Below are 27,910 nucleotides of genomic sequence, written 5' to 3'. Positions count from 1 at the left end.
GTTAAACACTAAAAAACTCTAAGCCATCTCCGTGGAGATGTTGCCTGTACAACGGCAAAGAGAATGACTGGGGAAGGCGGAGCCTAGGAGGGATCATGTGACCAGCTTTGCTGGGCTCTTTGCCATTTCCTGTTGGGGAAGAGAATATCCCACAAGTAAGGATGACGCCGTGGATCGGACACACCTATGTTGGAGAAAAGTAGATTTGTCAGTGTCAATATCTGAGGAAGGATCTTCTGAATCAGATAAATCCTCGTCAGATGAGGATAATCCAGTATGTTGTCGGTCATTAGAAATTTCATCAACTTTATGAGAAGTTTTAAAAGACCTTTTACGTTTATTAGAAGGCGGGATAGCAGACAAAGCCTTCTGAATCGCATCAGCAATAAAATCTTTTATATTCACAGGTATATCTTGTACATTAGATGTTGAAGGAACAACAGGCATTGTGCTATTACTGATGGACACATTCTCTGCATGTAAAAGCTTATGACAACTATTACATACTACAGCTGGAGATATAATCTCCACAAATTTACAACAAATGCACTTAGCTTTGGTAGAACTGTTATCAGGCAGCAGGGTTCCAACAGTGGTTTCTGAGACAGGATCAGATTGAGACATCTTGCAAATGTAAGAGAAAAAACAACATATAAAGCAAAATGATCAATTTCCTTATATGGCAGTTTCAGGAATGGGAAAGAATGAAAACAGCATAGCCCTCTGAATAGAAGAAAAGGCAAGAGGCATATAGGAATGGGGTTTTAAATAACATCCAGAAATGACACACTCGCTCATTGTAGATGCAACCTTGTGCAAGGAACTCAGCATCAACTAAGACGCCGGAAATGACGAGTTTGCGTCATCGGACATATCTTCGCGCCAAAAAATTCTTGCGCCAAAAATGACGCAATAAACTTTGGCATTTTTGCATTGCCCGCAAAATTTAATGAGAAAACAGTCAATTGAAGAAAGACTATACCCCAGGTAAGAAAAAAATATTTTCCTAAATATGCTTTTTCCCAAATATGAAACTGACAGTCTGCAAAAGGAAATATACATAAACCTGACTCATGGCAAATATAAGTACAATACAAATATTTAGAACTTTATATTAATACATTAAGTGCCAAACCATAGCTGAGAGTGTCCTAAGTAATGAAAATATACTTACGGAAAGACACCAATCCACATATTGCAGATAGCCAAACAAGTACTGAAACAGTTATCAGTAGAGGAATATGAGAGTATATCGTCGATCTGAATAAGGGAGGTAGGAGATGAATCTCTACGACCGATAACAGAGAACCTATGAAATAGATCTCCCGTGAGGAAGACCTTTGCATTCAATAGGTGATACTCCCTTCACATCCCTCTGACATTCACTGTACTCTGAGAGGAATCAGGCTTCAAAATGCTGAGAAGCGCATATCAACGTATAAATCTTAGCACAAAATTACTCCATAGGAGGCAAAGTTTGTAAAACTGAATTGTGGGTGTGGTGAGAGGTGTATTTATAGGCATTTTGAGGTTTGGGAAACTTTGCCCCTCCTGGTAGGATTGTATATCCCATACGTCACTAGCTCATGGACTCTTGCCAATTACATGACACAAATATATATATACATACACACACACACACACATATATATATATATATATATATATACACACACACACACATATATATATATATATATATATATATATATATACATATACATATATATACACACACATACCACATATAAAACAAAATTTATGCTTACCTAATAAATTTATTTCTCTTGTGGTGTATCCAGTCTACGGGTTCATCCATTACTTGTGGGATATTCTCCTTCCCAACAGGAAGCTGCAAGAGGACACCCACAGCAGAGCTGTCTATATAGCTCCTCCCCTAACTGCGAACCCCAGTCTTCGACCGAAGACAAGCAAGAAAAAAAGGAGAAACTATAGGGTGCAGTGGTGACTGTAGATTAAAAATAAAAAACACCTGCCTTAAAATGACAGGGCGGGCCGTGGACTGGATACACCACAAGAGAAATAAATTTATCAGGTAAGCATACATTTTGTTTTCTCTTGTAAAGGTGTATCCAGTCCACTGGTTCATCCATTACTTGTGGGATACCAATACCAAAGCTTTAGGACACGGATGAAGGGAGGGACAAGGCAGGAACTTAAATGGAAGGAACCACTGCCTGTAAGACCTTTCTCCCAAAAATAGCCTCCGAAGAAGCAAAAGTATCAAATTTATAGAATTTCGAAAAGGTATGAAGCGAAGACCAAGTCGCCGCCTTACAAATCTGTTCAACAGAGGCCTCATGTTTAAAAGCCCATGAGGAAGCAACTGCTCTAGTAGAATGAGCTGTAATTCTTTCAGGAGGCTGCTGGCCAGCAGTCTCATAAGCTAAGCGTATTATACTTCTTAGCCAAAAAGAAAGAGAAGTTGCCGAAGCCTTTTGGCCTCTCCTCTGTCCAGAGTAGACAACAAACAAAGCAGATGTTTGACGAAAATCCTTCGTAGCTTGTAAATAAAACTTTAAAGCACGAACCACATCAAGATTGTGTAATAGACGTTCTTTCTATGAAGAAGGATTAGGACATAGTGAAGGAACAACAATCTCCTGATTGATATTCTTATTAGATACCATCTTAGGAAGAAACCCAGGTTTGGTACGTAACACTACCTTATCTGCATGGAAAATCAGATAAGGGGAATCACATTGTAAAGCAGATAACTCCGAAACTCTTCGAGCCGAGGAGATAGCTACTAAAAACAGAACTTTCCAAGATAAAAGCTTAATATCTATGGAATGCAAAGGTTCAAACGGAACCCCTTGAAGAACTTTAAGAACTAAATTTAAACTCCATGGCGGAGCAACAGGTTTAAACACAGGCTTGATTCTAACTAAAGCCTGACAAAATGCCTGAACGTCTGGAACCTCAGCCAGACGTTTGTGCAAAAGAATAGACTGAGCAGAAATCTGTCCCTTTAAGGAATTAGCTGACAATCCCTTCTCCAATCCTTCTTGGAGAAAAGATAATATCCTAGGAATCCTGACCTTACTCCATGAGTAACCCTTGGATTCACACCAGTGAAGATATTTAAACCATATCTTATGATAGATCTTCCTGGTGACAGCCTGAATTAAGGTATCAATGACCAATTCGGAAAAACCACGCTTTGATAGAATCAAGCGTTCAATCTCCAAGCAGTCAGACGTAGAGAAATTAGATTTGGATGTTTGAAGGGACCTTGAAGTAGAAGGTCCTGCCTTAGCGGCAGAGTCCATGGTGGAAAAGATGACATGTCCACCAGATCTGCATACCAAGTCCTGCGTGGCCACGCAGGGGCTATCAAGAACACCAAAGCTCTCTCCTGCTTGATCTTGGCAATCAGACGAGGGAGCAGAGGAAACGGTGGAAACACATAAGCCAGGCTGAAGGACCAGGGCGCTGCTAGAGCATCTATCAGCACTGCCTTGGGATCCCTGGACCTGGACCCGTAACAAGGAAGCTTGGCGTTCTGAGGAGACGCCATGAGATCCAGTTCTGGTTTGCCCCATAGTTGAATCAACTGGGCAAATACCTCCGGATGGAGCTCCCACTCCCCCGGATGAAAAGTCTGCCGACTTAGAAAATCCGCCTCCCAGTTCTCTACTCCTGGGATATGGATAGCTGAGAGATGGCAAGAGTAAACCTCTGCCCATAGAATTATCTTTGAAACCTCCAACATTGCCAGGGGGCTCCTTGTTCCCCCCTGATGGTTGATATAGGCTACAGTCGTGATGTTGTCCGACTGAAATCTGATGAACCTGACCGCAGCTAGCTGAGGCCAAGCCTGAAGAGCATTGAATATCGCTCTTAGTTCCAGAATGTTTATCGGAAGGAGGGCCTCCTCCAGAGTCCACGAACCCTGAGCCTTCAGGGAGTTCCAGACTGCACCCCAGCCCAGAAGGCTGGCATCTGTCCCAAGATAGCCACCAGAGAAGAGAATCCCTGGTCTCTTGATCCAGATTTAGTAGAGGGGACAAATATGTGTAATCCCCATTCCACTGATTGAGCATGCAAAGTTGCAGTGGTCTGAGATGTAGGCGGGCAAACGGAACTATGTCCATTGCCGCTACCATTAATCCGATTACCTCCATACACTGAGCCACTGACGGATGGGAAGTGGAATAAAGAGCACGGCAGGAAGTTAGAAGTTTTGACAACCTGACCTCTGTCAGATAAATCTTCATTTCTACTGAGTCTATCAGAGTTCCTATGAAGGAAACTCTTGTGAGAGGGGAGAGAGAACTCTTTCCTTCGTTCACTTTTCACCCGTGAGACCTCAGGAATGCCAGAACAATGTCCGTATGGGACCTGGCGATTTGAAAAGTCGACGCCTGTATCAGGATGTCGTCTAGGTAAGGGGCCACTGCTATACCCCGCGGCCTTAGAACCGCCAGAAGGGACCCTAGAACCTTCGTAAAGATTCTTGGTGCCATGGTTAACCCGAAGGGAAGAGCCACAAACTGGTAATGCCTGTCTAGGAAGGTGAACCTGAGAAACTGATGATGATCCCTGTGTATCGGAATGTGTAGATAAGCATCCTGTAAATCCACGGTAGTCATATATTGACCCTCCTGGATCATAGGTAGGATGGTTCGAATAGTCTCCATCTTGAAGGATGGGACCCTGAGAAATTTGTTTAGGATCTTGAGATCCAAGATTGGTCTGAAAGTTCCCTCTTTCTTGGGAACTATAAACAGATTTGAATAGAAGCCCTGCCCCTGTTCCTCCTTTGGAACTGAGTGGATCACTTCCATAACTAGTAGGTCTGGAATGCAATGTAAGAATGCCTCTCTCTTTATCTGGTTTGCAGATAATTGTGAGAAATAAAATCTCCCCTTTAAAGATGAAGCTTTGAAATCCAGAAGATATCCCTGGGAAACAATCTCCAGAGCCCAGGGATCCTGGACATCTCTTGCCCAAGCCTGGGCGAAGAGAGAAAGTCTGCCCCCCACTAGATCCGGTCCCGGATCGGGGGCTACTCCTTCATGCTGTCTTAGAGGCAGCAGCAGGCTTTTTGGCCTGTTTCCCCTTGTTCCAAGCCTGGTTAGGTCTCCAGACTGGCTTGGACTGGGCAAAATTTCCCTCTTGTTTTGTAGAAGAGGAAGATGAAGCTGTGCCACTCTTGAAGTTTCGAAAGGAACGAAAATAAGTCTGTTTGGTCCTTAACTTGTTGGACCTATCCTGGGGAAGGGCGTGGCCTTTTCCTCCAGTAATATAAAAAATGATCTCCTTCAGTCCAGGCCCAAATAGGGTCTGCCCTTTGAAGGGGATATTGAGAAGTTTAGACTTTGAAGTGACATCAGCTGACCAGGATTTAAGTCATAGCGCCCTACGCGCCTGAATGGCAAAACTTGAATTTTTAGCCGTTAGCTTGGTTAAATGAAAAACGGCGTCCGAAATAAATGAATTGGCTAACTTAAGAGCTTTAAGCCTGTCACGGATATCATCCAACGGGGTTTCTACCTGTAGAGCCTCCTCCAGAGACTCGAACCAGAAAGCCGCTGCAGCAGTGACTGGGGCAATGCATGCAAGAGGCTGGAGAATAAAACCTTGTTGTATAAAGATTTTCTTAAGGAAACCCTCTAATTTTTTATCCATAGGATCTAGGAAAGCACAACTGTCCTCGACAGGAATAGTTGTACGCTTAGCTAGGGTAGAGACTGCTCCCTCCACCTTAGGGACCGTCTGCCACGAGTCCCGTGTAGCGGCAGCTATAGGAAACATCTTTTTAAAAGCAGGAGGGGGAGAGAACGGAACACCCGATCTATCCCATTCCTTAGTAATAATTTCTGAAAACCTCTTAGGGATTGGAAAAATGTCAGTGTAAACAGGCACTGCAAAGTATTTGTCCATTTTACACAATTTCTCTGGGACTACAATGGTGTCACAGTCATCCAGAGTCGCTAAAACCTCCCTGAGCAACACGCGGAGGTGTTCAAGCTTAAATTTAAATGCTGTCATTTCAGAGTCAGACTGAAGTAACGCCTTCCCTGAATCAGAGAAGTAACACCTTCCCTGAATCAGAGAAGTCACCCACAGATAGAAGCTCTCCTGCTTCAACTTCTGCACATTGTGAGGGTATATCAGACATAGCTACTAAAGCGTCAGAGAGCTCTGTATTTGTTCTAGCCCCAGAGCTGTCTCGCTTTCCTTTTAACCCTGGCAGTTTGGACAATACCTCTGTGAGGGTATGATTCATAACTGCCGCCATGTCTTGTAAGGTAAACGCATTGGACGCGCTAGATGTACTTGGCGTCCCTTGAGCGGGAGTTATTGGTTCTGACACGTGGGGATAGCTAGATGGCATAACCTCCCTTTTGTCAGTCTCAGAAACCTCAGGTGATAAATCTTTAAAAGCCATAATATGATCTTTATAACTTACAGAAAGGTCAGTGCATTTGGTACACAGGTACACATTCTAAGAGGGAGTTCCACAATGGCTTCTAAACATAATGAACAAGGAGTTTCCTCTATGTCAGACATGTTTAACAGACTAGTAATGAGACCAGCAAGCTTGGAAAACACTTTAATAAATGTGAAAAAAGCAAGAATATAAAAACGGTACTGTGCCTTTAAGAGAAAAAAACTACCACAAACTCCAAAACAGTGATAAAAAGTAGTAAACTCTATGAAATGTTTACAGTGTGTATAAGGGACTAAAGCAGCATTGCACCCACTTGCAAATGGATGATTAACCCCTCAGGCCCAAAAACAAATTAGAAAAACATTAAAACTGCTAACAAACAGTCAAACACACTGCCGCAGCTGTGCTGTGGCTCCTACCTGCCCTTAAAAACGATTTTTGCAGGAACAAAACCCTCTATAGAGGTCCTATAAGCCAGATGACTCCTTCAGGGAAGCTGGATGTCTCAGACTGAAAATCAACTGCACATTTAGAGCTTGAAAATAGGCCCCTTCCTACCATGCACTCAAAGTCAGAGGGCCTTAAAAAAGTACTCCTAGGAGTAATCTAACAAGCCATGTGGAAAACTAGGCCCCAAATAAAGATTTATCACCCTCAGAGAAAAAACGTTTTTATTTTTATAAATCATGCAAATGTTTTTACACTAAGTAATATAAGTATTAACATGAATATTACCCTTATTTGCAAGCATGATCCCAGTTGTTGTTAAATCACTGTATCAGGCTTACCTTAAATATACCAGGCACTGTCAGCATTTTCTAGACCTTATCATCTCTCTAGAAAAAAATATACTGAACATACCTCAAAGCAGGCAATCTGCAGACCGTTCCCCCAACTGAAGTTTTCTTTCCATACTCTTCAGTTATGTGTGAGAACAGCAATGGACCTTACTTACAAACTGCTAAGATCATGAAAACCTCCAGGCAGAATTCTTCTTCCAATTTCTGCCTGAGAGTAAAAACAGTACAACGCCGGTACCGTTTAAAAATAACAAACTTATGATTGAAGGTAAAAAATACACTAAGTCACCACATCTCTCTTGATACTTCCTTTCTTGTCGAGAGCTGCAAGAGAATGACTGGGGGTGGCAGTTAGGGGAGGAGCTATATAGACAGCTCTGCTGTGGGTGTCCTCTTGCAGCTTCCTGTTGGGAAGGAGCATATCCGACAAGTAATGGATGAACCCGTGGACTGGATACACCTTTACAAGAGAAATATATATATATATATATATATATATATATATATATATATATATATATATATATATATATATACACACACACACACATTACACACATATATATATGTCAGGGTTCTTATACAAACAAAACATTTCTTTAAACAGCCCTGACATATGCATTTTTCATATGCGTCCCTTTTTAAAGAGGCAATCTGGTCACCCTATATATATATATATATATATATATATATATACACACACACATATATATATATATATATATATATATATACATACACACATACCTGCACTGTATATATGTGTGTGTGATTTATATATATATATATATATATATATATATATTTCTCCTTTGTGATTTCTTGGCTAGAGACCTACAAACAGTACTCTAGTTGGAGGTTTCCCGAATGACATGCAACAACAGTTGTACATCTGTAATAGGTACTTACGGTAATGCTGCTGGCTTTTGTGAATATATCTCTAACATCACGCGTCGTCTGCTTGCCTCGTTTTCTTAGGGAGCGGGAGTAGCTGTCAACACGGCGCTGTACAGCTGCAGCCTGAGTGTGGGTCAGAGTAGATAGCAGGAAAACGTTGTCCTCAGCAGGGCTCTGGTCACCAATAAGAGGGGAGAGACCAGTGTCCTGAAGCCATTCTGCCTCTGCCTCACCCTCTGGAAAAACACAAAGATTATGTAATTTAACACAGGTTATTCTACAGAAAGCAGGAGGTGCTGCATTTCCCCTAATCTTCATGGTAGAACCCACAAATTAAAGCCCTTTAAGGACAGGCCAGCTTGTAATATTCTGTAATAGCAAATTTCAGATCACTGCAGGACTGCATCCCTGTACCATATATTACTTATGCAGTTACATAAAAACATCTGATCTGAAACTGGATGTGAAGGTCGGTGTTAAAGAGATACTAAAGGCAAAATTAAAACTTACATGATTTAGATAGAATATGACGTAAACAACTTCCCAATTTACTTCCATTATCAAATTGTGCACTCTTTTTATATGCACACTTTCTGAGGCACCCGCTACTGTGATTGTCTGAGAGCGGTCACATAATACAGGGAGGGGTTATGGAAGAAATTTTCAAATTGAGAGAAAAAAACATCTGCTGCTCATTTGAAATTCAAAGTAAGTTCTACTGCATTGTCTTTTTTACTATACATTTGTTGGTTATCCAAATCTACGGTACTTAATTGTTGAAAGCAATGCATAGGCTTTAAAATTTCCGATGAGCTATTTCCTGTGAAGACAGACAGTAGCTGGCATTTGTAATACTGAATTCAGCAAGTCTTCTAGGCAGAAGCAGTCTCTATGCACCAATGAGCACAGAACGACAAGCTGTTCCTGAGGCTGAAAATGGAAGACTGTTTGAAATGTAGAAAGAGCTATCGCATTATGCTAGTTTGGGGGCAATTTCAGCTGCACCCCAATGAACAGTCTTTCCACAGGGGATTTTAACAGCTGCTTTGTGCTTGGATCCCCAGTACTGGTGGTGTTTGTTTTTTTTAATCAAAATTAAAATTTGTAATACAAACACATTTATTCATAATGTACAGGACAAATATCTAAACGATCTATGTTTATTATCACTAACTAAAGCAAATACTGATTACTGGCTATATATCTTACTTCATTTAGATTACAGGGTATATTCCTATTTCATATATGTGAGATTACTGACTATAACTATTCCTTATGTAGAATTACTAGTCTTAAAGGGACAGTCTACTCCAGAATTGTTATTTAAAAATTGTTTAAAACATATTACCCATTTCCCAGTTTTGCATAACCAACACTGCTATTTTAATACAGTTTTTAACTCTGTAATTACCTTGTTTCTAAGCCTCTGCAGCCTGTCCCCTTATCTCTTTTGACAGACATGCATTTTAGCCAATCTGTGCTGACTCAATGTTATCTAAATGGCACACATAAACTAACAGTGTCTAACTGCGAAAACCTGTCAAAATGCACTGAGGTAAGAGGCAGTTCAACAGCTTAGAAATATATATATCTATCTATATATGAGGAATTCTGTGCTGTACACTCAGTATTTAAGAGTACCTACTATTTACCTGCAATCCGCATGTGGACTAACTTTTTATATATTGTGTATTGCACATGTTATTGCTGGCTATGTAATTGCACTCTAAGTGATGTTATTGTCTTAAAGAGATATTTTAGCCAATACTGAGATGCACATCTGCACATCTCAATTATAAGTGTATTGCAAAAATGTTTTCAGTGAGAGCTTTTACTGTGTACGTGCATATTAAGTATTTCTATGTATGCTTTTTGCTTTATGCACCAGCGTTTTAACCAGTGTGTCTGCTAAGAGAACGAGCAGATAAACTCGTCATTGTGTGAGATACTAATTGGCTATCTAGATAAACACACTGTTTAAAACATTGGTGCATAGAGCATACCTAGATATGCTTCACGTGCATGGTCAAAGCGCTTACTGGAAAAAAGTGATAGCTTCTATTAGAAGCATTTTTTCTAATGCACGTATATTGCAAAATGATTCTATTTAAAACTGAAACAAACTGATGTGCATTTCAGTTTTGGCTGGAACGTCCCTTTAATGCCTGCCTCCAGATAAGACAGACATCTTGGAGGGGAAACTATAAATCAGAGAAAGGTTAGAAATGGCAACTTAATAAGAAAATTAGTTAGATGAGAACAATAAGCAAGGAAAGAATGATGAAATGAAATAAAAGGGAGAATGTGACACAGGGAGGTGGAGAGGTAGACTGATACTGTCATTCCTTCCCTATATCTGGTTATTCTAATGCTGAATCAGCACAACACATGGCCGGACACATGATGATAGAGGTGCTGGCCCACCCTGTTATCAGATAACAAAGCATCAGTTTGACCATATTCCTATGCAACAAAGCAAATGTCTGAATCTTCTGCTTAAAGTGATAAAATAGTCAAAAGAACAGAAAAAAAAGCTAATAGTCTTTAGAAGACGGATACTTCTGGTAACCTGTCTATACCAAAAACGTAACAAGAGAAAAGGCAGTGATTTGCAGTGACAATAAGATAGCATTGAGGACATCGCCACCTAGGGCATTATATGAACTCTGCAATAGAAAAAATAAACTGCAAATATAATTTTTCTCCAAAAAACTGTTGTTTATAAAACTTAATTTTAACCTACATTATATGTGACAATGAAGAGTATATGCTATAAAAAAAAACATTATATCAATATTCTCTTATTTGGTTAGCTTGCATGAAAGATTTTATTTGTTTTAATGTCTCTTTCCATCTTTTAAAAAAATAGTATTATATTCTAGCTGTAAACTTAACAATAGTCTTCTGTAAAGCCTGTGGAGTTTATTGTTAGCATTATATGTTAAGTTTACAACTGGACTGTGATCTTGTGTAGAGTTTACAAACATACTGTAATAACTGGATGGTTGCACTAGTTCTTCATGAGATCTTATTAGAACTGCATCACTTCAAGCTATGGTGTATTTAATAATAGCACTGCACTAAGCACTATGGAATCTGCTACCCCCAACAATCTTAGCTCATATTTACCCAATATATTTCTCACAGGAGGCCAGGGATGAATAGAGAAGCCACTCAATACACAAACACTGAATTGCAATAAAATGAATATATAAAACATGGGGGAGCATAGGATAGGGGAGCATTATGTCATAGAACTATACCTCAGAACCCCCCCCCCCCCAATATTCTGCTGCCCTAGGCCAAAATAAGCCCCTGTCTCAAAGGCATAAATGTGGTGCCACTTATTTTCTTTAAAGTGTGCTGTGCACCTAGGGTTGCCGGGTATTCAGCATTCAACTGGACAGCCCAGTATTTCAGCAAATCTATACAAAAATACTAAACACTTGAATGTCCCGTTTGTAAAGTCCCCTTAGTCACAGATACAATTTAAGGCCTATTATGCCCCTATGCATTAGAAACATGGCCCAGGAGCAGTGACACCTGCATGTTGTTATGTCCAGTATTTGCCAAGAAGTATAAACCAGAGGCTGCACATCCATCTTTAGCTGAGATGCAGACACGATACACCACCGGTCACATGTGAGGAGAAAATGCTTCTGGGTAATTCTGTATATGGGTGCCAGAAACCAGTTCAGCCCAGTGTGCAAGACAAACACTTCATGAAATTCCTTAAAGCCAAACACTCAGTTTGCAAAACATGGGGGCCCAAGAGATCTTTACATAGATTAGCTACATTTAACATGCAAAAGTAGAGAATACAAGGAAAATGACAACTAGTATTTGATATGCAAACACTGCACGATGCAGAATCTGTGAGAGCTAAGCACTTATTTGTAATATATCTAGTCTTAGACACCAGTATAAAAATACTGACAAGGGCATCCTGTAGGTGATCTGAATAAACACGCGACACTAAACGATTACAAGATTTCATAATGAACTGATTAGAGCTGTAACAGGATTGTAAACATGGGATCTGGTGTCTAGTGTTAGAATAAGGGATTAGAATACTACACACACACAATGGAAACACTTGCTGCTGCTCTAATATATGAGTTAAAAAGACCGTAAACACTGAGTTTGTAATAGAAAATAATTAATTATGCATAGTAAAAGAACTTTGCAATATAATTTCACTATCTATTTTTCCCACTTGTCCTGTAATTTCCAGAAAATTGTAGAAAGGTAAAAACTGAACTTTGCATGGCTGCTTTTAAATGTTAAATAGAAGCATTTGACTTGCATAACACAAAGGGGCCTATTTATCAAGCTCTGAAAAGCGCTTGATGGCCCGTGTTTCTGGCGAGTCTAAAGACCGCTGCTCCATAACCTGTCCGCCTGCTCTGAGCAGGCGGACAGACATCGGCGCAATTCAACCCGATCGAGTACGATCGGGTTGATTGACACCCCCCTGCTGCCGGCCGATTGGCCGCGATTCTGCAGGGGGCGGCGTTGCACCAGCAGCTCTTGTGAGCTGCTGGTGCAATGCTGAATACGGTGAGCGTATTGCTCTCCGTATTCAGCGAGGTCTGGCGGACCTGATCCGCACTGTCAGATCAGGTCCGCCAGACTTTGATAAATAGAGGCCAAAGTCTATACTGATGCAATGCACACCACCACCAGCACTTTGAACATGCATGGTGTTTGAATCCTAATCCTCTAGTCACACGTAGCATATGTGCGTATGTTGCTGAAACAGTAATAACGTTTACTAGAAGCATTTTTGCTAATGGAAGTTTATTACAAAAATGCTTATATTTGAAATTGAAAAACATTACTGTGCATTTCAGTTATGAGTGTTTTATCCCTTTACCTTGTGCATTGCAGGCTTCACAAGCCTATCCCTGCCACATATTTGTTCCTAAGTTGCTTCAGCAGAGATGAAAAGATTACAAACTGCAAAACAATTGATATTTTGCCAACATAACGGCCATGGCTATCTCAGTTTACTCCAGTAACACGTTGGATTAGTTCCTTCAAATGGTGAGTGGAATTGGGGTACTAAAAACAATTACAGTAAACAGGATGTTTAAGTGAATGTAAATTTTGATGCTAAAGTGCCCGTTTTTTAAAAATTTGATTAAAAACAGGGGCACTTTAATTCATCAAAATTTACATTTCACTCGTTGTGAAGAATTACTTACCTTTTAAACTTGACAGCAGCTCCAGCTTCCTCCGGTCGTCTCAAGCCATTTCTGATATCAGAAATGATGGATAGGTCATCCTCCAATCACGGCTTCCCCCCCAAGGGGAATCAGTGTCTGATTCAACGCCGTGATTGGAGGAAGCCGGATTCCTCATTTTAGACCCAGGAAGAGGCTTTGCGACGGGTGGAGGAAGCTGGAGCTGCTGTCAAGATTAAAAGGTAAGTATTTTTCACAACAGGAGTGAAATGTAAATTTTGATGACTTAAAGTGCCCCTGTTTTTAATCAAATTTTTAAAAAACGGGCACTTTAGCATCAAAATTTACATTCACTTTAATGTATTCAAAACACTATCACACTCACCTAGCATATATTTTTTTTTTGCAAGTCTTCAGTGAAATCTTGTAATTACAAGACATTTACTGTGTACCTTTTTTTGAGGTCTCAGGGACAGCATATGCAGCAGTTTGAATTATACTGGATACCCATTACTGGTCTAATCATTTGTATTACAATGAAAAATAATACACAATTTTTTTTTCTTTGCTATGTCTAAAAGTTCTTGGAAAACAGATTTTCCTTTGCTTTTGGTAGATTGCCCCATCAATAGAGCTGTGGCATGGACCCAGCACAAACATGTACAGTGAATACTGCAGTATACATTCCCTGCTAATTTAGCATACATTTTAGAACAAAAATTGACGCTTACCTAATAAATTTCTTTCTTTCCGGATAAGGAGATTCCACAACGTCATTCAATTACTAGTGGGAATATCACTCCTGGCCAGCAGGAGAAGGCAAAGAGCACCACAGCAAAGCTGTTAAGTGTCACTCCCCTACCCATAATCCACAGTCATTCGACCGATGGGAAATGGAAAAAGGAATAACACAAAGGTGTAGAGGTGCCTGAGGTCTAGTCAAAAATAACTGTCTTAATTAAGGGTGGAGTCGTGGACTCTCCATATCCGGAAAGAAAGAAATTTATCAGGTAAGCATAAATTTTGTTTTCTTTCCTAAGATATGGAGAGTCCACACGTCATTCCAATTAATAGTGGGAACCAATACCCATGCTAGAGGACACGGAATGAATAGGGAGGGAGAACAAGACAGGCAGACCTAAACAGAAGGCACTACCGCTTGAAGAACCTTTCTCCCAAAACCTGCTTCAGCCGAGGCAAAATCATCAAACTTGTAAAATTTTGAAAAAGTATGTAAAGAGGACCAGGTAGCTTTACAAATCTGATCCATAGAGGCCTCGTTCTTAAAGGCCCAAGAGGAAGCCACTGCTCTAGTGGAATGAGCCGTAATCCTCTCAGGACGACAATGTCCCGCTGTCTCGTAAGTAGCCTTCTGTCCCTTATGCTTTCCCGAATAGACAACAAACAAAGAAGAAGATTATCTAAACTCCTTAGTAGCCTGAAGATAGAACTTCAAGGCGCGAACCACATCCAAATTGTGAAGTAAGCGTTCCTTCGATGAAAAAGGATTAGGACACAAGGAAGGAACCACAATCTCCTGAATGACGTTGTGATCTGACACAACCGTAGGAAGAAAACCTAATTTAGTATGTAAAACTGCCTTATCTGCATGAAAAATCAGATAAGGGGACTCACATTGCAAAGCAGAAATCTCAGAAACTCTGCGCACAGAGGCAATAGCCAATGGAAAGAGAACCTTCCAAGATAACAATTTAATGCAGAGGTTCAAACGAAACCTGTTGCAAAACCCGAAGAACCAGATTTAGGCTCCAAGGAGGAGCCTCAGATCTAAACACAGGTCTGATCCTAATCAGAGCCTTAAAGGGACACTGATCCCAAATTTTTTCCTTTTGTGATTCAGATAGAGCATGCAATTTTAAGCAACTTTCTAATTTACTCCTATTATATTTTTTTTTCTTTGTTCTCTTGCTATCTTTATTTGAAAATGAAGGCATCTAAGCTTTTTTTTTTTGGTTCAGGACTCTGGACAGCAATTTTTTTATTGGTGCATGAATTTATTCACCAATCAGCAAGGACAACCCAGGTTGTTCACCAAAAATGGGCCGGCATCTAAACTTACATTCCTGCATTTCAAATAAAGATACCAAGAGAATGAAGAACATTTGATAATAGGAGTAAATTAGAAACTTGCTTAAAATGTCATGCTCTATCTGAATCACAAAAGAAAAAATGTGGGTTCAGTGTCCCTTTAACAAAAGGACTGCAGGTCTGGAAGCTCAGCCAGTCTTTTGTGCAATAAAACCATCAGGGAACTAGCAGAAACGCCCTTCTCCAGCCCATCCTGGAGAAAAGATAAGATTCTGGCAACCTTTACTCTGTGCCAGGAAAAACCACGCTCTTCGCACAAGAATAAGTAGGTCCTCCACACCTTGCGGTAGATACGCAGAGTAACTGGTTTAAGAGCTTGAATAAGAGTATCAATGACACTCTCAGAGAAACCTCTCTTGGCTAAGACTAAGCGTTCAATCTCCACGCAGTCAGCCTCAGAGAATCTAGAGTTTGATGAACAAATTGACCTTGTATCAGCAGGTCTCTGCGACAAGGTAACTTCCATAGAGGAGATGAGCAGATCCGCGAACCACGTCCTTCGCAGCCACAACAGAGCAATCAGGATTACTGATAACCACTCCTGCTTGATGTGTGCCACCACTCAAGGAAGAAGCGGTAATGGAGGAAAAAATATATGAGTTTGAACCATTAACGGGCACGGCTAGTGCAACTATTAGATCCTCTTGGGGATCCCTCGACCCGTACCTGGGTAGCTTGGTATTGAGATGGGATGCCATGAGATCTATTTCTGGCGTCCCCCACTTGTTGCATATCTCTACAAACACCTCGGGATGGAGAGACCATTCCCCTGGATGGAAGGATTGCCTGCTGAGAAAATCCGCCTCCCAGTTGTCCACATCCGGAATGTGGATTGCTGACAGCGAACAGCTGTGGGCCTCTGCCCACTCCAGAATCTGAGATACTTCCTTCATCGCCAAGGAACTTCTCGTTCATCCCTGATGGTTGATGTAAGCCACCGAGGCTATATTGTCTGATTGGAATCTGATAAACTGGGATGAACCCAGAAGTGGCCAAGCCTTCAAGGCCTTGAAAATTGCTTGTAGTTCCAAAATATTGATCAGGAGTGAGGACTCCTCCTGAGTCCACAACCCCTGTGCCTTCCTGGCACCCCAAACAGCTCCCCATCCAGATAGGCTTGCATCCGTAGTCACAATCTCCCAGGATGGTCTTAAGAAGCATGTCCCACAGGACAGATGATCTGGACAGAGCCACCAAGAGAGCGATTCTCTCGACTGGCTGTCTAATACAATCTGTTAAGACAGATCTGAATGATCGCCGTTTCACTGTCTCAGCATGCACAGTTGTAAAGGTCTGAGACGAAACCTGGCAAAAGGAGTGATGTCCATGCAGGACAGCATGAAACCAATCACCTCCATACACTGAGCCACAGACGGAGTCAAGGAGGTCCGGAGAGCAAGACATGCCGAAGTTAGCTTGCAACGTCTCTGGTCTGTTAGAAATATCCTCATGGATATGGAGTCTATTATAATACCCAGGAATTCTACCCTGGTACTTGGGATAAGAGAACTCTTTTCCAAGTTTATCTTCCATCCATGTGATCGAAGAAGACTGAGAAGGGACTCTAAGAATTCTTCCGCAAGATGAAAAGATGGTGCTTGCACCAGAATATCGTCCAAGTATGGGGCTACTGCAATGCCATGAGTTCTGGCAATGACTAGAAGAGCCCCCAGAACCTTCGTAAAGATTCTTGGAGCAGTAGCTAGGCCAAACGGAAGGGCAATGAACTGGAAGTGCTGGTCCAGGAATGCAAACCTCAGGAACTGAATGTGTTCCCTGTGGATTGGAACATGGAAGTAAGCGTCTTACAGATCTATAGTGTTCATAAACTGGCATTCCTGAATTAAAGGAAGGATGGACCTTAACATCTCTATCTTGAAGGAAGAGACACTGAGAAATTTGTTTAAGCACTTTAGGTACAGAATTGAGCGGAAAGTTCCCTCCTTCTTTGGGACCACGAAAAGGTTTGAATAAACTTTTCTTTCTTCGATAGGCACCGGGACAACAACTCCTAAGGAGGATAGATCCCAAACGCACCCTAGAAAGGCATCCCTCTTCTCTGGTCTGGTAGACAGATTTGAGAGAAGGAATCTGCCCCTTGGCGGATGAGATTTGAATTGTTCACAAAAAAGCAAAGTGCTAGTACGGCTCAACTCAAAAACATCCTTTATTTGAGAGATAAAAAAGGTATCAATGAGGGCAAGTACAACATTCAAATGAGTTAAAAAATGCTCGACACATCCCCAGACTCAGGATGCGTTTTGGGTTTCCCCGTACTCACAGATGGTGGGGGAGGATACTCTGAATCCAATTATACCTTTCTAAAAGCATACCACACCTGGTGTTAATTAGTGTAAGTCCTGAATACAAGTTTGAAAGATAATTAAAGATACAAACAACCTTATCTAAATATCGCCTAGTTACTTGATAGTAGGGTTAGACCCGTACCTGGGTAGCTTGGTATTGAGATGGGATGCCATGAGATCTATTTCTGGCGTCCCCCACTTGTTGCATATCTGTACAAACACCTCGGGATGGAGAGACCATTCCCCTGGATGGAAGGATTGCCTGCTGAGAAAATCCGCCTCCCAGTTGTCCACATCCGGAATGTGGATTGCTGACAGCGAACAGCTGTGGGCCTCTGCCCACTCCAGAATCTGAGATACTTCCTTCATCGCCAAGGAACTTCTCGTTCATCCCTGATGGTTGATGTAAGCCACCTAGGCTATATTGTCTGATTGGAATCTGATAAACTGGGATGAACCCAGAAGTGGCCAAGCCTTCAAGGCCTTGAAAATTGCTTGTAGTTCCAAAATATTGATCAGGAGTGAGGACTCCTCCTGAGTCCACAACCCCTGTGCCTTCCTGGCACCCCAAACAGCTCCCCATCCAGATAGGCTTGCATCCGTAGTCACAATCTCCCAGGATGGTCTTAAGAAGCATGTCCCACAGGACAGATGATCTGGACAGAGCCACCAAGAGAGCGATTCTCTCGACTGGCTGTCTAATACAATCTGTTAAGACAGATCTGAATGATCGCCGTTTCACTGTCTCAGCATGCACAGTTGTAAAGGTCTGAGACGAAACCTGGCAAAAGGAGTGATGTCCATGCAGGACAGCATGAAACCAATCACCTCCATACACTGAGCCACAGACGGAGTCAAGGAGGTCCGGAGAGCAAGACATGCCGAAGTTAGCTTGCAATGTCTCTGGTCTGTTAGAAATATCCTCATGGATATGGAGTCTATTATAATACCCAGGAATTCTACCCTGGTACTTGGGATAAGAGAACTCTTTTCCAAGTTTATCTTCCATCCATGTGATCGAAAAAGACTGAGAAGGGACTCTAAGAATTCTTCCGCAAGATGAAAAGATGGTGCTTGCACCAGAATATCATCCAAGTATGGGGCTACTGCAATGCCGTGAGTTCTGGCAATGACTAGAAGAGCACCCAGAACCTTCGTAAAGATTCTTGGAGCAGTAGCTAGGCCAAACGGAAGGGCAATGAACTGGAAGTGCTGGTCCAGGAATGCAAACCTCAGGAACTGAATGTGTTCCCTGTGGATTGGTACATGGAAGTAAGCGTCTTACAGATCTATAGTGTTCATAAACTGGCATTCCTGAATTAAAGGAAGGATGGACCTTAACATCTCTATCTTGAAGGAAGGGACACTGAGAAATTTGTTTAAGCACTTTAGGTCCAGAATTGAGCGGAAAGTTCCCTCCTTCTTTGGGACCATGAAAAGGTTTGAATAAACTTTTCTTTCTTCGATAGGCACCGGGAGAACAACTCCTAAGGAGGATAGATCCCAAACGCACCCTAGAAAGGCATCCCTCTTCTCTGGTCTGGTAGACAGATTTGAGAGAAGGAATCTGCCCCTTGGCGGATGAGATTTGAAGTGTTCACAAAAAAGCAAAGTGCTAGTACGGCTCAAATCAAAAACATCCTTTATTTGAGAGATAAAAAAGGTATCAATGAGGGCAAGTACAACATTCAAATGAGTTAAAAAATGCTTGACACATCCCCAGACTCAGGATGCGTTTTGGGTTTCCCCGTACTCACAGATGGTGGGGGAGGATACTCTGAATCCAATTATACCTTTCTAAAAGCATACCACACCTGGTGTTAAGTAGTGTAAGTCCTGAATACAAGTTTGAAAGATAATTAAAGATACAAACAACCTTATCTAAATATCGCCTAGTTACTTGATAGTAGGGTTAGACCCGTACCTGGGTAGCTTGGTATTGAGATGGGATGCCATGAGATCTATTTCTGGTGTCCCCCACTTGTTGCATATCTCTACAAACACCTCGGGATGGAGAGACCATTCCCCTGGATGGAAGGATTGCCTGCTGAGAAAATCCGCCTCCCAGTTGTCCACATCCGGAATGTGGATTGCTGACAGCGAACAGCTGTGGGCCTCTGCCCACTCCAGAATCTGAGATACTTCCTTCATCGCCAAGGAACTTCTCGTTCATCCCTGATGGTTGATGTAAGCCACCGAGGCTATATTGTCTGATTGGAATCTGATAAACTGGGATGAACCCAAAAGTGGCCAAGCCTTCAAGGCCTTGAAAATTGCTTGTAGTTCCAAAATATTGATCAGGAGTGAGGACTCCTCCTGAGTCCACAACCCCTGTGCCTTCCTGGCACCCCAAACAGCTCCCCATCCAGATAGGCTTGCATCCGTAGTCACAATCTCCCAGGATGGTCTTAAGAAGCATGTCCCACAAAACAGATGATCTGGACAGAGCCACCAAGAGAGCGATTCTCTCGACTGGCTGTCTAATACAATCTATTAAGACAGATCTGAATGATCGCTGTTTCACTGTCTCAGCATGCACAGTTGTAAAGGTCTGAGACGAAACCTGGCAAAAGGAGTGATGTCCATGCAGGACAGCATGAAACCAATCACCTCCATACACTGAGCCACAGACGGAGTCAAGGAGGTCCGGAGAGCAAGACATGCTGAAGTTAGCTTGCAATGTCTCTGGTCTGTTAGAAATATCCTCATGGATATGGAGTCTATTATAATACCCAGGAATTCTACCCTGGTACTTGGGATAAGAGAACTCTTTTCCAAGTTTATCTTCCATCCATGTGATCGAAAAAGACTGAGAAGGGACTCTAAGAATTCTTCCGCAAGATGAAAAACATAATTTATGTAAGAACTTACCTGATAAATTCATTTCTTTCATATTAGCAAGAGTCCATGAGTTAGTGACGTATGGGATATACATTCCTACCAGGAGGGGCAAAGTTTCCCAAACCTCAAAATGCCTATAAATACACCCCTCACCACACCCACAAATCAGTTTAACGAATAGCCAAGAAGTGGGGTGATAAGAAAAAAGTGCGAAAGCAAAAAAATAAGGAATTGGAATAATTGTGCTTTATACAAAAAAAATCATACCACCACAAAAAGGGCGGGCCTCATGGACTCTTGCTAATATGAAAGAAATGAATTTATCAGGTAAGTTCTTACATAAATTATGTTTTCTTTCATGTAATTAGCAAGAGTCCATGAGCTAGTGACGTATGGGATAATGACTACCCAAGATGTGGATCTTTCCACGCAAGAGTCACTAGAGAGGGAGGGATAAAATAAAGACAGCCAATTCCGCTGAAAAATAATCCACACCCAAAATAAAGTTTAATATGAAAAATATAAGCAGAAGATTCAAACTGAAACAGCTGCCTGAAGTACTTTTCTACCAAAAACTGCTTCAGAAGAAGAAAATACATCAAAATGGTAGAATTTAGTAAAAGTATGCAAAGAAGACCAAGTTGCTGCTTTGCAAATCTGATCAACCGAAGCTTCATTCCTAAATGCCCAGGAAGTAGACACTGACCTAGTAGAATGAGCTGTAATCCTTTGAGGCAGAGTTTTACCCGACTCGACATAAGCATGATGAATTAAAGATTTCAACCAAGATGCCAAAGAAATGGCAGAAGCTTTCTGGCCTTTTCTAGAACCGGAAAAGATGACAAATAGACTAGAAGTCTTTCGGAAAGACTTAGTAGCTTCAACATAATATTTCAAAGCTCTAACAACATCCAAAGAATGCAATGATTTCTCCTTAGAATTCTTAGGATTAGGACATAATGAAGGAACCACAATTTCTCTACTAATGTTGTTGGAATTCACAACCTTAGGTAAAAATTGAAAAGAAGTTCGCAACACCACCTTATCCTGATGAAAAATCAGAAAAGGAGACTCACAAAAAAGAGCAGACAATTCAGAGACTCTTCTGGCAGAAGAGATGGCCAAAAGGAACAAAACTTTCCAAGAAAGTAATTTAATGTCCAATGAATGCATAGGTTCAAACGGAGGAGCTTGAAGAGCCCCCAGAACCAAATTCAAACTCCAAGGAGGAGAAATTGACTTAATGACAGGTTTTATACGAACCAAAGCTTGTACAAAACAATGAATATCAGGAAGATTAGCAATCTTTCTGTGAAAAAGAACAGAAAGAGCAGAGATTTGTCCTTTCAAGGAACTTGCAGACAAACCTTTATCCAAACCATCCTGAAGAAACTGCAAAATTCTCGGAATTCTAAAAGAATGCCAAGAAAAATGATGAGAAAGACACCAAGAAATATAAGTCTTCCAGACTCTATAATATATTTCTCTAGAAACAGATTTACGAGCCTGTAACATAGTATTAATCACAGAGTCAGAGAAACCTCTTTGACCAAGAATCAAGCGTTCAATCTCCATACCTTTAAATTTAAGGATTTGAGATCCTGATGGAAGAAAGGACCTTGCGACAGAAGGTCTGGTCTTAACGGAAGAGTCTACGGCTGGCAAGAAGCCATCCGGACAAGATCCGCATACCAAAACCTGTGAGGCCATGCTGGAGCTACCAGCAGAACAAACGAGCATTCCTTCAGAATCTTGGAGATTACTCTTGGAAGAAGAACTAGAGGCGGAAAGATATAGGCAGGATGATACTTCCAAGGAAGTGATAATGCATCCACTGCCTCCGCCTGAGGATCCCGGGATCTGGACAGATACCTGGGAAGTTTCTTGTTTAGATGAGAAGCCATCAGATCTATTTCTGGAAGTTCCCAAATTTGAACAATCTGAAGAAATACCTCTGGGTGAAGAGACCATTCGCCCGGATGCAACGTTTGGCGACTGAGATAATCCGCTTCCCAATTGTCTATACCTGGGATATGAACCGCAGAGATTAGACAGGAGCTGGATTCCGCCCAAACCAGAATTCGAGATACTTCTTTCATAGCCAGAGGACTGTGAGTCCCTCCTTGATGATTGATGTATGCCACAGTTGTGACATTGTCTGTCTGAAAACAAATGAACGACTCTCTCTTCAGAAGAGGCCAGGACTGAAGAGCTCTGAAAATTGCACGGAGTTCCAAAATATTGATCGGTAATCTCACCTCCTGAGATTCCCAAACCCCTTGTGCCGTCAGAGACCCCCACACAGCTCCCCAACCTGTAAGACTTGCATCTGTTGAAATTACAGTCCAGGTCGGAAGAACAAAAGAAGCCCCCTGAACTACACGATGGTGATCTGTCCACCACGTCAGAGAGTGTCGTACAATCGGTTTTAAAGATATTAATTGAGATATCTTTGTGTAATCCCTGCACCATTGGTTCAGCATACAGAGCTGAAGAGGTCGCATGTGAAAACGAGCAAAGGGGATCGCGTCCGATGCAGCAGTCATAAGACCTAGAATTTCCATGCATAAGGCTACCGAAGGGAATGATTGTGACTGAAGGTTTCGACAAGCTGAAATCAATTTTAGACGTCTCTTGTCTGTCAAAGACAGAGTCATGGACACTGAATCTATCTGGAAACCCAAAAAGGTTACCCTTGACTGAGGAATCAATTAACTTTTTAGTGAATTGATCCTCCAACCATGATCTTGAAGAAACAACACAAGTCGATTCGTATAAGATTCTGCTAAATGTGAAGACTGAGCAAGTACCAAGATATCGTCCAAATAAGGAAATACCACAATACCCTGTTCTCTGATTACAGACAGAAGGGCACCGAGAACCTTTGTAAAAATTCTTGGAGCTGTTGCTAGGCCAAACGGCAGAGCCACAAACTGGTAATGCTTGTCCAGGAAAGAGAATCTCAGAAACTGATAGTGAGCTGGATGAATCGGAATATGCAGATATGCATCCTGTAAATCTATTGTAGACATATAATTCCCTTGCTGAACAAAAGGCAGGATAGTCCTTATAGTTACCATTTTGAATGTTGGTATCCTTACATAACGATTCAATATTTTTAGATCCAGAACTGGTCTGAAGGAATTCTCCTTCTTTGGTACAATGAAGAGATTCGAATAAAACCCCAGCCCCTGTTCCAGAACTGGAACTGGCATAATTACTCCAGCCAACTCTAGATATGAAACACATTTCAGAAATGCTTGAGCTTTCGCTGGGTTTACTGGGACACGGGAAAGAAAAAATCTCTTTGCAGGAGGTCTTATCTTGAAACCAATTCTGTACCCTTCTGAAACAATGTTCTGAATCCAAAGATTGTGAACAGAATTGATCCAAATTTCTTTGAAAAAATGTAATCTGCCCCCTACCAGCTGGGCTGGAATGAGGGCTGCACCTTCATGTGGACTTAGAAGCTGGCTTTGCTTTTCTAGAAGGCTTGGATTTATTCCAGACTGGAGATGGTTTCCAAACTGAAACTGCTCCTGAGGATGAAGGATCAGGCTTTTGTTCTTTGTTGAAACGAAAGGAACGAAAACGATTATTAGCCCTGTTTTTACCCCTAGATTTTTTATCCTGAGGTAAAAAAGTTCCTTTCCCACCAGTAACAGTTGAGATAATAGAATCCAACTGAGAACCAAATAATTTATTACCCTGGAAAGAAAGGGAAAGTAGAGTCGATTTAGAAGACATATCAGCATTCCAAGTTTTAAGCCATAAAGCTCTTCTAGCTAAAATAGCTAGAGACATAAACCTGACATCAACTCTGATAATATCAAAAATGGCATCACAGATAAAATTATTAGCATGTTGAAGAAGAATAATAATGTTATGAGAATCATGATCTGTTACTTGTTGCGCTAAAGTTTCCAACCAAAAAGTTGAAGCTGCAGCAACATCCGCCAAAGATATAGCAGGTCTAAGAAGATTACCTGAACACAAATAAGCTTTTCTTAGAAAGGATTCAATTTTCCTATCTAAAGGATCCTTAAAGGAAGTACCATCTGCCGTAGGAATAGTAGTACGTTTAGCAAGGGTAGAGATAGCCCCATCAACTTTAGGGATTTTATCCCAAAACTCTAATCTGTCGGACGGCACAGGATATAATTGCTTAAAACGTTTAGAAGGAGTAAATGAATTACCCAAATTATTCCATTCCTTGGAAATTACTTCAGAAATAGCACCAGGAACAGGAAAAACTTCTGGAATAACTACAGGAGATTTAAAGACCTTGTCTAAACGTTTAGAATTAGTATCAAGAGGACCAGAATCCTCAATTTCTAATGCAATTAGGACTTCTTTAAGTAAAGAACGAATAAATTCCATTTTAAATAAATATGAAGATTTATCAGCATCAACTTCTGAGGCAGAATCCTCTGAACCAGAAGAATCATTAGAATCAGAATGATGATGTTCATTTAAAAATTCATCTGGATAAAGAGAAGTTTTAAAAGACTTTTTATGTTTACTAGAAGGAGGAATAACAGACATAGCCTTCTTAATGGATTCAGAAACAAAATCTCTTATGTTATCAGGAACATTCTGAACATTAGATGTTGATGGAACTGCAACAGGTAATGGTACTTTACTAAAGGAAATATTTTCTGCATTAACAAGTTTGTCATGACATTTAATACAAACAACAGCTGGAGAAATAGCTACCAAAAGTTTTACAGCAGATACACTTAGCTTTGGTAGTTCCAGCACCAGGCAGCGATTTTCCTGAAGTATCTTCTGACTCAGATGCAACGTGAGACATCTTGCAATATGTAAGAGAAAAAACAACATATAAAGCAAAATTGATCAAATTCCTTAAATGACAGTTTCAGGAATGGGAAAAAATGCCAAAGAACAAGCTTCTAGCAAACAGAAGCAATGAAAAATGAGACTAAAATAATGTGGAGACAAAAGCGACGCCCATATTTTTTTAGCGCCAAATAAGACGCCCACATTATTTGGCGCCTAAATGCTTTTGGCGCCAAAAATGACGCCACATCCGGAACGCCGACATTTTTGGCACAAAAGAACGTCAAAAAATGATGCAACTTCCGGCGACACGTATGACACCGGAAACAGAAAAGATTTTTTGCGCCAAAAAAGTCCGCGCCAAGAATGACGCAATAAAATGAAGCCTTTTCAGCCCCTGCGAGCCTAACAGCCCACAGGGAAAAAGTCAAATTTTTTAAGGTAAGAAAAATGATTGATTCAAATGCATTATCCCAAATATGAAACTGACTGTCTGAAAATAAGGAATGATGAACATCCTGAGTCAAGGCAAATAAATGTTTGAATACATATATTTAGAACTTTAATAAAAAAGTGCCCAACCATAGCTTAGAGTGTCACAGAAAATAAGACTTACTTACCCCAGGACACTCATCTACATGTTTGTAGAAAGCCAAACCAGTACTGAAACGAAAATCAGCAGAGGTAATGGTATATATATAAGAGTATATCGTCGATCTGAAAAGGGAGGTAAGAGATGAATCTCTACGACCGATAACAGAGAACCTATGAAATAGACCCCGTAGAAGGAGATCATTGAATTCAAACAGGCAATACTCTCCTCACATCCCTCTGACATTCACTGCACGCTGAGAGGAAAACCGGGCTCCAACCTGCTGCAGAGCGCATATCAACGTAGAATCTAGCACAAACTTACTTCACCACCTCCATAGGAGGCAAAGTTTGTAAAACTGATTTGTGGGTGTGGTGAGGGGTGTATTTATAGGCATTTTGAGGTTTGGGAAACTTTGCCCCTCCTGGTAGGAATGTATATCCCATACGTCACTAGCTCATGGACTCTTGCTAATTACATGAAAGAAAGATGGTGCTTGCACCAGAATATCATCCAAGTACGGGGCTACTGCAATGCCGTGAGTTCTGGCAATGACTAGAAGAGCACCCAGAACCTTTGTAAAGATTCTTGGAGCAGTAGCTAGGCCAAACGGAAGGGCAATGAACTGGAAGTGCTGGTCCAGGAATGCAAACCTCAGGAACTGAATGTGTTCCCTGTGGATTGGAACATGGAAGTAAGCGTCTTACAGATCTATAGTGTTCATAAACTGGCATTCCTGAATTAAAGGAAGGATGGACCTTAACATCTCTATCTTGAAGGAAGGGACACTGAGAAATTTGTTTAAGCACTTTAGGTCCAGAATTGAGCGGAAAGTTCCCTCCTTCTTTGGAACCACGAAAAGGTTTGAATAAACTTTTCTTTCTTCGATAGGCACCGGGACAACAACTCCTAAGGAGGATAGATCCCAAACGCACCCTAGAAAGGCATCCCTCTTCTCTGGTCTGGTAGACAGATTTGAGAGAAGGAATCTGCCCCTTGGCGGATGAGATTTGAAGTGTTCACAAAAAAGCAAAGTGCTAGTATGGCTCAAATCAAAAACATCCTTTATTTGAGAGATAAAAAAAGGTATCAATGAGGGCAAGTACAACATTCAAATGAGTTAAAAAATGCTTGACACATTCCCAGACTCAGGATGCGTTTTGGGTTTCCCCGTACTCACAGATGGTGGGGGAGGATACTCTGAATCCAATTATACCTTTCTAAAAGCATACCACACCTGGTGTTAATTAGTGTAAGTCCTGAATACAAGTTTGAAAGATAATTAAAGATACAAACAACCTTATCTAAATATCGCCTAGTTACTTGATAGTAGGGTTAGTTCAGGAAAACCATAATTATATATATGTGTAATGTACAGAAATAGATAAATACAGATCACTGTTTATAGAACTGAATTAGCTCAAATATTCAGCGTGAATATATTACATGGAGGGGACTTGCAATTGTATCCTATATCAGTTACCGGAAGTAGAGGATCAGAGTTGGACTGCCAGAAAGACAGTTAGCAGAGGAGCACTGACGAGACGTTCGGCGGAGCAAGTAAAACACAGGTATGTGTAATCCTTAAGTAGGTTTTGCAGTCGAGCGGGCATGAAGACATCGCACACAGAAGATATGTGAGTGAACTGTTCTTTTGCCTTTTGCTTATTGCTCTTTGTATTATATGATCTCTGCACACAATTTTTCGGATCACTCTACAGTACATCACATGGGGATAACATGTACTAAGCACATCTTGGGATACAGTTGATCATGGTTATAGTGAGATCAGGCTAGTGATGACAGCAAATTTGTTGCAAATTAGGATGAGATTTGAAGCCTATCTTGTATCCCTGAGATACCACCTCCAGGACCCACGGATCCTGTACATCCTTGAACCAGGTGCCTGAAAAAAAAGACAGACAGACTGCCCCCTACACAATCCGATCCCGGATTAG

The 27,910-nt window shown here is 41.1% G+C and overlaps 1 protein-coding gene across 4 annotated transcripts in view; it reads right to left on the bottom strand.

Annotated features, from left to right (window-relative positions):
* ARHGAP40 (Rho GTPase activating protein 40) overlaps window positions 1-27,910 on the bottom strand; it is a 403,388-nt gene that overhangs the window by 82,206 nt on the left and 293,272 nt on the right. For all 4 annotated transcript variants that reach the window (XM_053715527.1, XM_053715605.1, XM_053715649.1 and 1 more), the window contains one exon: window positions 8,131-8,354. In XM_053715527.1, the coding sequence (XP_053571502.1) occupies window positions 8,131-8,354 (224 nt within the window). The remainder of the gene's footprint in view (window positions 1-8,130; window positions 8,355-27,910) is intronic.

Source organism: Bombina bombina, chromosome 1, assembly GCF_027579735.1.
Source record: "Bombina bombina isolate aBomBom1 chromosome 1, aBomBom1.pri, whole genome shotgun sequence".
NCBI classification, from domain to species: Eukaryota; Metazoa; Chordata; class Amphibia; order Anura; family Bombinatoridae; genus Bombina; species Bombina bombina.
This window is presented reverse-complemented; position numbering and strand designations above follow the sequence as displayed.